The 12,127-nt window shown below is 46.5% G+C and overlaps 1 protein-coding gene across 1 annotated transcript in view; it reads right to left on the bottom strand.

The window, feature by feature from the left end:
- Positions 1-835: 835 nt before the first annotated feature.
- The window catches only part of LOC311125654 (coiled-coil and C2 domain-containing protein 1B-like), a 41,066-nt gene continuing 29,774 nt past the window's right edge, over positions 836-12,127 (bottom strand). The window contains exons 15-25 of the mRNA XM_084199688.1: positions 11,307-11,432; positions 11,037-11,095; positions 10,716-10,832; positions 10,307-10,380; positions 9,664-9,722; positions 5,613-5,664; positions 5,428-5,527; positions 4,926-5,016; positions 3,351-3,473; positions 2,708-2,759; positions 836-2,617 (exon numbers count right to left, since the gene is read on the bottom strand). Coding sequence (XP_084055814.1) covers positions 2,748-2,759; positions 3,351-3,473; positions 4,926-5,016; positions 5,428-5,527; positions 5,613-5,664; positions 9,664-9,722; positions 10,307-10,380; positions 10,716-10,832; positions 11,037-11,095; positions 11,307-11,432 — 813 coding nt within the window. The 3' untranslated portion in view covers positions 836-2,617; positions 2,708-2,747. The remainder of the gene's footprint in view (positions 2,618-2,707; positions 2,760-3,350; positions 3,474-4,925; positions 5,017-5,427; positions 5,528-5,612; positions 5,665-9,663; positions 9,723-10,306; positions 10,381-10,715; positions 10,833-11,036; positions 11,096-11,306; positions 11,433-12,127) is intronic.

Below are 12,127 nucleotides of genomic sequence, written 5' to 3'. Positions count from 1 at the left end.
AACAGGACTCACATTTCTGGAGAGGAGCTTTCATATCTACATGCTTATGACAGTGGCTTCCTGAATCCTCACACTACAGTGTGCAACTTCAAGAGGAGACATTGTAAAGGTTGTTTTCCTGAGGCTGTTCACAGGGCTTTGTACGCCCTTACTAGGAACCAAATAGGGTGGGACCTACCTGAATTTGTCCAATAGAAACTCGATTGTGGCAATGTTTTCCGTTGCGAAACTGTTTGCTACGGTGTGCACTAGTGAATACAGCCCATTATTTCAGGTGTGCACTAACCTATATCCAAAAAGGTGCAATTGTTTGTTTTCTTGATGGTAGCATTTTGTTATTCAATTGAACAGACTTGTCCTTACCAGAACTTAAAAGACAGAAACAAACCAACTACTCGGTATTGTGACCATATTCTACTGTCCTGTGGATCAAAACAAACATTTAGTCATTCAATCAGGCCGGAACATGGCTGGATTAAGAAAATCCAGATTATTTTTAACATTGACATCAATCTAAAAAAAGAAAATAAATTATATGTATGAAAAGCACAAATCTTTTTTCTTTATTGTATACTACGAATGTCAAAAGCAGTCTAATCAAAACCTGTAGTATATATGTATAATTAAAAACTTACAGAAAAGTGAAATGCATGCTTCCTTTTTACCCCAAATACACATTTGGGGATTGATTCAGGGAAGGCACCCTAGGTTGGATAAAGTCTACAGTTTTAAGTCTCTTTATGATAAATGTGCCAAAATATACATCCAAAAACACATTGGAGGAGAGGAAAGGAAACAGTTGCATTTTGTTAAGAAATAAAAATTACTTAAAATGTATAATTAATAAAATATTTATTTGGAAATGACGGGACCGCATTGATGCACTGTATTATAAGTCATCAGTTTGAAATATTCTGACACAAGCAACATTGTAAAGTTATAGTGGGATATAATAGGCTATCAGTAGGGAATGGGGGGGATATAATTGGCTCAGACTGTGGGCCAGTTTCCCGAACACAGACTGCCCTGGACCAAAATAATGATGTTCAGTGAAGAGTCTCCATTGAAAAGCTTCTTAGTCCAGTATAGGCTTAATCCGTGTCCAGGAAACCCGCCCTGTAACCATAATGGCTTTGCTGTTAAGCATTTTAAATTACCTATTTTCATAAAATACTACTTTAAATTTGCACACAGACATAAAAAAAATGTCCTTGGCAAAAAGCTCAGCTGAACCCAACTCACGGATGATATAATTCCTATGTGTACCAAAGTTTCACAGCTATAAAGTGTAAAACTTATGAGTCTCTTCAACACAAAGAGAAATGACCGGAACAATCCCAACCACCACCACAAGATAAGTGACATCTTTCTCAAACAACATGCAGTTAAGCATCAACCACACATCATATCACATAACAGTGAGATAACAAAATCAGACATTATCTGCATCCCAAATAACCCTCTATTCCCCATTTAGTGCACTAGTTTTGACCAGGGCCCAAAGGGAATAGTGGGTCACTTCAGACACAGATCTATATTATCCAGCTCAAAGTGCCACAGTCAGAAGAGCTATGTAGCCTGATAACCATTACATTAAACCTTTATAGAGTACCTATGACAATGCTTATGTCAGTTGACCAATTGCCTTTGAATGTTCAGTAACGGTGGTAGCCAAGACATCTGTGTGCGCGTGAGGATTCTCCCGTTCTGCCATTAGGGCCGGGATTCAACCCGTGAGGATTCTCCCGTTCTGCCATTAGGGCCGGGATTCAACCCGTGAGGATTCTCCCGTTCTGCCATTAGGGCCGGGATTCAACCCGTGAGGATTCTCCCGTTCTGCCATTAGGGCCGGGATTCAACCCGTGAGGATTCTCCCGTTCTGCCATTAGGACCGGGATTACATCCCCTACGCTCTAGTCCACAATGCAGCTTTTAAAAAGGCAATGTTCCCACGTTCGCTGAGATCGCATTCAAGGTGAACGCTGCAGATGTCTGCTCAATAGGAAATTACCTTTAAAAATGTAAAGCGGCGATACCGGGGATCTAATCTGGATTGAATCCTGGTTCCAGTGAAAAAAATCAATAAAAAAAAAATAATAATAATCCTGGGAACAACAACCAACAACGTAGCGAATAATTACATTTGAGAGATGCAAGTTCTGTCGCACATTATTACTGTAATCATGAACAGTATGGCAGCTAATCAAGGCAATTCAAATATGCAGCATCGTACAGCAACAGTGATTACTTTGGTAGTGTTAGTGCATAGGTGGATAATATATTACAGAAACTAACTAGGTAGCTGTCTTTTAAATCAGCATGGTAATGAACTCGGGCTGGGATTCAAATCGGCACAAGTGTAAAATAATGACCTGTATAAGTCAAGTGCAGCGCGCCTTGGATTGAATCCTGGCCAAATGTTAACTTAAGGTTATACATGGAGCCCATTCCCCCTAGAGTGAAAAGAAGCTCCGTCTCTCAGTGTGCAAAACGTTTACAAGCTAAAGACCCGTGTTGACTGTGTCGGACCGCCAGAACCCTGGAAGACTATAAACAGGCCAGCCACGACATCGTCATCCATCATCATCATCATCAGAGGACAATGGGAGTGTTCCATCTGTGAGACAGAAAGGTAATTGAGTTGATCACTAAATTTCTATTTTAACTTCCACACAAAAGTATGTTGGGGAGAGGAAGTTCCACCTACCTTTTTAAAAGTCTTCCTAGTACTCCCAGCTAAGCAGCAGTTAGAGAAGAACCTGGAGGACCAACCAGAGGCAAAGGTTATCGAATGTCAGGGCCACAATCACGCTAGAACTCAACGGTCTGACAGGGGAAACTACACTTTGGCCTTTAACTATGAGCCAAACTCCTTGCTCCAAATATAACTGTTACTGGTCCAGGACTAACCAGGGTTCTGTGGTGTGTACCCGTGACTGGTCCAGGACTAACCAGCGTTCTGTGGTGTTTACCTGTGACTGGTCCAGGACTAACCAGGGTTCTGTGGTGTTTACCCGTGACTGGTCCAGGACTAACCAGGGTTCTGTGGTGTGTACCCGTGACTGGTCCAGGAATAACCAGGGTTCTGTGGTGTTTACCCGTGACTGGTCCAGGACTAACCAGGGTTCTGTGGTGTTTACCCGTGACTGGTCCAGGAATAACCAGGGTTCTGTGGTGTTTACCTGTGACTGGTCCAGGAATAACCAGGGTTCTGTGGTGTTTACCCGTGACTGGTCCAGGACTAACCAGCGTTCTGTGGTGTTTACCCGTGACTGGTCCAGGAATAACCAGCGTTCTGTGGTGTTTACCCGTGACTGGTCCAGGACTAACCAGGGTTCTGTGGTGTTTACCTGTGACTGGTCCAGGACTAACCAGCGTTCTGTGGTTGTCTGAAGGTCCTGTCCACTCAGAGGCTCTCTCAGGCGAACCTTGACCTCCACACGTCCTCCTGTAGGCTTACGACCATCTATCACCTGTAGTATAAAACGTAGTATCACTAAAACACACAACCAAAACAGTTCACTCATATTCCTTTCAAACTGCTTTGAGACGTGTGGGGATTTTTGTTAGCTAGGTTGAGGTGAGTGCAGCTCATGATCATCTTGTCTAGTAGGCTCTATTAGCACTGATCAGAACATTTGTTATGTAGTTTAACAAGTAGATTATTTTGCCAGCGTGTTATGTAGTTTAACAAGTAGATTATAAATTATATTATGAAGGGCAGCTCAGAACAGCTGAAGATGGATTTTAAAGAACTGATTGGGTCTCTACTTGACACCAACAAACGCCCCATAGTATCTGTTCCTCTGCCCTCCCTAAATCGTGGCATTGAACGGTTCAGCAGACTTTTAGTCCTCCATAACTGGCTACGAGACTATTGCAGCTCTGTGGGTGAAACATTTATTGACAATTTTGTTACCTTATGGAAACAAAGCTGTATTATAAGGAGGATGGGATCCACCCAAATCATTTGGGATCCTGGATCCTTTCACAGCATTATAAGGCTGCGTTGAGACAATGACTTATCAATGACCCAAGTCCAGCTAATTTAATCCCTACCATTGTGTCGCTGAGTTGTCATAATGCTGCAGAAATGTGTTTGAAAGCAGTATCCAAATCCATCAGATGTAGTGATCACAATATAGTAGCCATATCTAGGAAAACCAAAGTTCCAACGGCTGGGCCTAATATTCTGTAAAAGAGGTCATATAAGAAGTTTTGTAGTTATTCCTTTGTTGTTGATGTGAAGAATATTTGTTGGTCCGACGAGCAACCAGACGCTGAATAAGAAGAAGAAGCTCCACTATGAAACAAAGATAAATGAGGATAGGAGGATAGTAAAAAGCTTTGGCGCTTAAATGAAATTGTGGGCAAAAAGGCAAACTCTGCTCCATCATTCATTGAATCAGATGGCTCATTCATCACAAAACCCACTGATATTGCCAACTACTACTACTTTAATTTTTTCCCTCATTAAAATGCAAATCAATTTATAACATTTTTGACATGCGTTTTTCTGGATTTTTGTTGTTGTTATTCTGTCTCTCACTGTTCAAATAAACCTACCATTAAAATTATAGACTGATCATTTCTTTGTCAGTGGGCAAACGTACAAAATCAGCAGGGGATCAAATACTTTTTTCAGAGACTTTTAGGTCTCTCTCTCTCTGAATAGGTATCTCTCTCAATTCAAAGGGCTTTATTGGCATGGGAAACAGATAATAAACAAAAGTGAAATAAACAACAGTCAACATTACACTCACAAAAGTTACAAAAATAATAAAGACATTTCAAATGTCATATGTATATATACAGTGTTGTAATGATGTGTAAATAGTTAAAGTACAAATGGGAAAATAACTAAAACATAGGTTGTATTTACAATTCCCTCTCTCTCTCCCTCCCTCCCTCCCTCTCTCCCTTACCTCCACTATCTCTCGTACTTCACTCTCGGTCTCCAGTTTCTCCAGTTTGATGTGGGCCGTCCCTATAGGCTTGTCGCTCCGCAGGAAACCCCTGTCACATGACACACACAAAGACCTCACATCACTGTCACTTGAAAGGATCAAAACACCTCCACTCATCGAGGGTCACAAGGTTGTGTGTGTGTGTGGTGTGTGGTGTGTGTGTGTGTGGTGTGGTGTGTGTGGTGTGTGGTGTGTGGTGTGTGTGTGTGTGTGTGTGTGGTGTGTGGTGTGTGGTGTGTGGTGTGTGGTGTGTGGTGTGTGTGTGTGTGTGTGTGTGTGTGTGTGTGTGTGTGTGTGTGTGTGTGTGTGGTGTGTGGTGTGTGGTGTGTGTGTGTGTGTGTGTGTGTGTGTGGTGTGTGGTGTGTGTGGTGTGTGTGGTGTGTGGTGTGTGTGGTGTGTGTGGTGTGTGTGTGTGTGTGTGTGTGTGTGTGTGTGTGTGTGTGTGTGTGGTGTAATGTACCCTTTGTGCAGCAGCTCCAGTTTGAGTCCTTTGGATTGGACCGCTCTCCTGAAGCCTCTGTGGTTCCGGTTGATGTTCAGAGTGAAGCTCTGGTTGAACTCTGGAGCACAGAGACATGAGCCACACATGAAATGGGGTTAACCTATGTACAGACACACCACAGACACCACGGTCCTGGGCATTACCTGGGGAGTTAGTGTTCTTGATCACAGCAGTTCTGTGTTTCTGGGGTTGCTCCTGAGATCAGAGGAGAAGATAGACATTAGTTCAAATAGAGATTATTACTACTGCTGCTACTACTATTACTACTAGTGGCTACTGTGCTTGAAATTTAGCTAGCTTGTTGCTACCTGGATAGCTACTAGTAAAACAATAGCTGGAACGACCTAGCGAACAGACGCGAACTGGCTGAGTCAATTCAGTGGCTAGCTTTGCACATGGCTAGCTAACAGTAGCTGCTAGGGGTAAGTTATAACCTATATTTGTGTTTTGTTTTTACATACTGGTAGCCCGAGTCGTTCAAGGGAATTCGGGACATGGGTGACTAGTTAACGTTAGCTTGGCTCTCTCTGTGTGTTCGTGCCGTGGGAGGAGGGGTTTCTTCTTTGTCTGAAAGCAATGGCTAGCTAGTATGCTAACTATTGTAGCTAACTAACTGGCTGAATAAGTTGACGACGGACTCGCTCAAGCTGTCGGGACTAACCCACAACCCACTCCCGAGTGGCGCAGTGCTAGCTGTGCCACTAGAGATCCTGGTTCGAATCCAGGCTCTGTCGTAGCCGGCCGTGACCGGGAGAACCATGGGGCGGCGCACAATTGGCTCAGCGTCGTCCAAGGTAGGGGAGGGAATGACCGGCAGGGATGTAGCTCAATTGGTAGAGCATGGCGTTTGCAATGCCAGGGTTGTGGGTTCGATTCCCATGGGGGCCAGTATAAAAAAAATGATGTATGTACTCACTAACTGTAAGTCGATCTGGATAAGAGCGTCTGCTAAATGACTAAAATGTAAATGTAAATGTTAGACACGGACACGAATGATCTGCTTGGCGTGTTGACACACTGGTGGTTTGTTGTGGCCGAGTATTGGTGCTAAACCGTGTTGTTGGAGTCCGGCATGCTAGTTGGCTGTGGCGTCATATGACTAGGTGCCCTGGACGATTTTCACGGAAGAATACTGTACCAAGTTAGCTAGCTGAATAAACTAAGTTAGTCTATTCCTAGAAAACATTGAACCGCTGTTGTTTACAACAATTAGTTTCTGAGGTGGAAGTTGGGAGAGTTATATTTGGGTGTGTCAGTGAAACGTGAGGGAGGCCCCGCTCTCTCCTTTCCCAGATGTTTAGTTCATTTCATTCCGACCTCCTTTGCATTATTGTAGCCATTATCTGTAGCCTGTCAACTATGCCTCTGTCTATCCCTGTTCTCTCCTCTCCGCACAGGCTATACAAACGCCTCACACCGCGTGGCTGCTGCCTCTCTAACCTGGTGGTCCCTGCACGCACCACCCACGTGGAGTTCCAGGTCTCAGGCAGCCTCTGGAACTGCCATTCTGCTGCCAACAAGGCAGAGTTCATCTCAGCCTATGCTACCCTCCAGTCCCTCGACTTCTTGGCGCTGACGGAAACATGGATTACCACAGAAAACACTGCTTCTCCTACTGCTCTCTCCTCGTCTGACCATGTGTTCTCACATACCCCGAGAGCATCTGGTCAGAGGGGTGGTGGCACAGGAATCCTCATCTCTCTCAAGTGGACATTCTCTCTTTTTCCCCTGACCCATCTGTCTATCTCCTCATTTGAATTCCATGCTGTCACAGTCACTAGCCCATTCAAGCTTAACATCCTTGTAATTTATCGCCCTCCAGGTTCCCTTGGAGAGTTCATCAATGAGCTTGACGCCTTGATAAGTTCCTTTCCTGAGGATGGCTCACCCCTCACAGTTCTGGGTGACTTCAACCTACCTACGTCTACCTTTGACTAATTTCTCTCTGCCTCCTTCTTTCCACTCCTCTCCTCTTTTGACCTCACCCTCTCACCGTCCCCCCCTACTCACAAGGCAGGCAATACGCTTGACCTCATCTTTACTAGATGCTGTTCTTCTACTAATCTCACTGCAACTCCCCTCCAAGTCTCCGACCACTACTTTGTATCCTTTTCTCTCTCGCTCTCCTCCAACACTACTCACTCTGCCCCTACTCAGATGGTAATGCGCCGTCGCAACCTTCACTCTCTCTCTCCCGCTACTCTCTCCTCTTCCATCCTATCATCTCTTCCCTCTGTTCAATCCTTCTCCCTCCAATCTCCTGATTCTGCCTCCTCAACCCTCCTCTCCTCCCTTTCTGCATCCTTTGACTCTCTATGTCCCCTATCCTCCCGGCCGGCTCGGTCCTCCCCTCCAGCTCCGTGGCTTGATGACTCATTGCGAGCTCACAGAACAGAGCTCCGGGCAGCTGAGCGGAAATGGAAGAAAACTAAACTCCCTGCCGACCTGGCATCTTTTCACTCCCTCCTCTATACATTTTCTTCATCTGTTTCTGCTGCTAAAGCCACTTTCTACCACTCTAAATTCCAAGCATCTGCCTCTAACCCTAGGAAGCTCTTTGCCACCTTCTCCTCCCTGCTGAATACTTCTTGATCCAAACCAGTCAGGTTTCAAGACTGGTCATTCAACTGAGACTGCTCTTCTCTGTGTCACGGAGGCTCTCCGCACTGCTAAAGCTAACTCTCTCTCCTCTGCTCTTGTCCTTCTAGACCTGTCTGCTGCCTTTGATACTGTGAACCATCAGATCCTCCTCTCCACCCTCTCCGAGCTGGGCATCTCCGGCGCGGCTCACTCTTGGATTGCGTCCTACCTGACCGGTCGCTCCTACCAAGTGGCGTGGCGAGAATCTGTCTCCGCACCACGTGCTCTCACCACTGGTGTCCCCCAGGGCTCAGTTCTAGGCCCTCTCCTATTCTCGCTATACACCAAGTCACTTGGCTCTGTCATATCCTCACATGGCCTCTCCTATCATTGCTACGCAGACGACACAACTAATCTTCTCCTTTCCCCCTTCTGATAACCAGGTGGCGAATCGCATCTCTGCATGTCTGGCAGACATATCAGTATGGATGACGGATCACCACCTCAAGCTGAACCTCGGCAAGACGGAGCTGCTCTTCCTCCCGGGGAAGGACTGCCCGTTCCATGATCTCGCCATCACGGTTGACAACTCCGTTGTGTCCTCCTCCCAGAGTGCGAAGAGCCTTGGCGTGACCCTGGACAACACCCTGTCGTTCTCCGCTAACATCAAGACGGTGACCCGATCCTGTGGGTTCATGCTCTACAACATTCGGAGAGTACGACCCTGCCTTACACAGGAAGCGGCACAGGTCCTAATCCAGGCACTTGTCATCTCCCGTCTGGATTACTGCAACTCGCTGTTGGCTGGGCTCCCTGCCTGTGCCATTAAACCCCTACAACTCATCCAGAATGCCGCAGCCCGTCTGGTGTTCAACCTTCCCAAGTTCTCTCACGTCACCCCGCTCCTCCGCACACTCCACTGGCTTCCAGTTGAAGCTCGCATCTGCTACAAGACCATGGTGCTTGCCTTTGGAGCAGCGAGGGGAACGGCACCTCTGTACCTTCGGGCTTTGATCAGTCCCTACACCCAAACGAGGGCATTGCGTTCATCCAACTCTGGCCTGCTGGCCCCCCTACCTCTGCGGAAGCACAGTTCCCGCTCAGCCCAGTCAAAACTGTTCGCTGCTCTGGCACCCCAATGGTGGAACAAGCTCCCTCACGACGCCAGGACAGCGGAGTCACTCACCACCTTCCGGAGACACTTGAAACCCCACCTCTAAGGAATACCTGGGATAGGATAAAGTAATCCTTCTACCCCCCCTTACCCGACCCCCCCCAAAAAAAAAATACTGTAAAGTGGTTATCCCACTGGCTATAAGGTGAATGCACCAATTTGTAAGTCGCTCTGGATAAGAGCATCTGCTAAATGACGTAAAACAACTACTACTACTGCTGATACCACCATTACCACTACCACCCTACAGCCCTTCTCAGACCAATCAATAGGCATACTATAGCTTGGAGCACAGCACACCTGATTCAACTAATGAAGGGCTTGATGATTAGTTGATTATGTGAATATGGTGTGCTAGTGCTGGATTAGAACAAATATGTGCAACGGATGTGAGTCTCCAAGAACCGGTTGGTAACCAGAGCTGTATCCTACCAACTCACCGTACTGGGGTAGGGGAAGTCAAACTTCACATAGGCATCCAGGTCATTGGTAGCTACACCTGAGGAGAGAGGTCAGAGGGAGGTCAGAGAGAGGTCAGTGAGAGGTCAGAGAGGAGCTGACTCAATACCTGGGTGCTGTTCCAGAGAGCTGGATCAATGAGTTCACCACCACCATCACGGGGGAATACAGGAGGAATACAGGAGGAATACAGGGGGAATACAGGAGGAAACAGGGGGAATACAGGAGGAATACAGGAGGGTTTACAGGGGAACACGGGGGGGATACAGGGGAACTACAGGGGGAATACAGGGGGAATACAGGGGAAATACAGGAGGAAATACAGGGGGAATACAGGGGGAATACAGGGGGAATACAGGGGGAATACAGGAGGAATACAGGGGGAATACAGGGGGAATACAGGGGAAATACAGGGGGAATACAGGGGGAATACAGGGGGAATACAGGGGAAATACAGGAGGAAATACAGGGGGAATACAGGGGGAATACAGGGGAAATACAGGGGAAATACAGGGGGAATACAGGGGGAATACAGGAGGGTTTACAGGGGAACACGGGGGGGATACAGGGGAACACAGGGGGGATACAGGGGAACACAGGGGGGATACAGGGGGTCAATGTTACCTGAAGGAGCAGGCAGGTTCATCCCTCTCACTACCACTACCACCATCTCTGTACTACTGAGCTCTGGGAAGATCCTAGAGAGGGGGAGAGAGGGGGAGGGAGAGAGAGAGACAGAGAGGGGGAGGGAGAGAGGGGGAGGGGGAGAGGGGGAGGGGGAGGGGGAGAGGGGGAGGGGGAGGGGGAGGGAGAGAGGGGGAGGGAGGGAGGGAGGGAGGGGGAGGGAGGGGGAGGGAGAGAGGGGGAGGGGGAGGGAGAGAGAGAGACAGAGAGGGGGAGGGGGAGAGGGAGAGAGAGAGAGAGAGAGAGAGACAGAGAGAGAGGGAGAGACACAGGATAACACAGAAGAGGGAGATTAAGAACGAGAGAGCGTGCGAGAGATATCGGTAGACAGAGAAAGAGAGACAACAACCTGACGGTGTGGTATGTCCTCTCCTCAAAGTGATGTTTAGGAGGGTCCAGTCCCTTAGACTGGGACAGCTTCAACATCTCCAGACTCGTCTTACAGCTCTCTGCCATCTTCTCAAACCTGCAGCACACACACACACACACACACACACACACACACACACACCGGGAGGAACATCAGTACCACAACGCCAACATAATGTGTGTGTTGGTCCACGTTGCATGTTAAAAGTGTGTGTTAGTTGGCGTTGTATAATGCATGTTAGTATTCCATGCAGACAGACAGGCTAGATGTGTACGGTATGCAGTGATGGCGCTCTCTTACTTGGTGGTCTCAGTGATGTTACCCAGATGAGTGAACTGCTTGGAGTAAGTCATGCACTTCTAGAGGAGAGAGAAAAATAAATGCTTCATGACTAAATGTCAGTACAGTGGGAGGTCAAAAGGCAGAAGAGGACAAGTGGTAATGCAGGGTTTCCTCTGGGCTCCTTTCTGTTAACATATCCACACTTCTCTTTTTTGGCTAGCCTTTTGAGTTTGGAGGTGTGTAAAAGCCTCTCCTTTCATGATCTAACAAGCAGTTGATAATTAGTACCTCGTACTGTTCCTTCAGTATCTTGGCCAGTTGAGTGTAGACCTCCCCCGCCTTCTCGGAGATCTGGACGTCACTGTGATGAACCAGGATGAAGTCCTCATCCTCGTCACCAGGGGGCGACGGCACCTAGAGAACAGCACAGACAGACAGGGCGTTACACCACAGAGGTAGAGGATTGTAGTTCCTTCCTACTAAAGGTAGAGAGATGTCTGGAATGACACTGTCCCATCCAAACATTGTTGGGCGGGGGGGGGGGGGGGGGGGGAAGCCACTATAAAAGGACATTGGTTAAACTGTGATCTGCTGCATAATGTCATCCTTATTTAAAATTGTTACAAAGCCACAAACAACCTCATTAAAAAGCTCATAAGGACCAGACCCTAAGACGTTCGCCTAAAATGACATACCCAAATCTAACTGCCTGTAGCTCAGGACCTGAAGCGAGGATATGCATATTATTGATACCATTTGAAAGGAAACACTTTGAAGTTTGTGGAAATGTGAAATTAAACGTAGGAGAATATAACACATTAGATCTGGTAAAAGATAATACAAACAAAAGAACATGCCTTTTCAAAATAAAAAAATAAAAAATGAATGTTCCATCATCTTTGAAATGCAAGAGAAAGGCCACAATATAATATTGCAGTTTAGGCACAATTTAGATTTTGGCCACTAGATGGCATCAGTGTGTGCAAAGTTTCAGATTGATCCAGTGAATACTGGACTATTTTGTATCAATTCTGCCCAAATGTGCCGAATTGGTCAATTGATATATTTTCAAGTATATAACTATAGAGAATATACAAAAATTATGTGGT

The sequence above is a fragment of the Coregonus lavaretus genome (assembly GCF_964263955.1).
Source record: "Coregonus lavaretus genome assembly, contig: HAP1_SCAFFOLD_1912, whole genome shotgun sequence".
NCBI lineage: Eukaryota > Metazoa > Chordata > Actinopteri > Salmoniformes > Salmonidae > Coregonus > Coregonus lavaretus.
The sequence above is the reverse complement of the archived record's forward strand: the minus strand, read 5'-3'. Positions and strand labels throughout refer to the sequence as shown.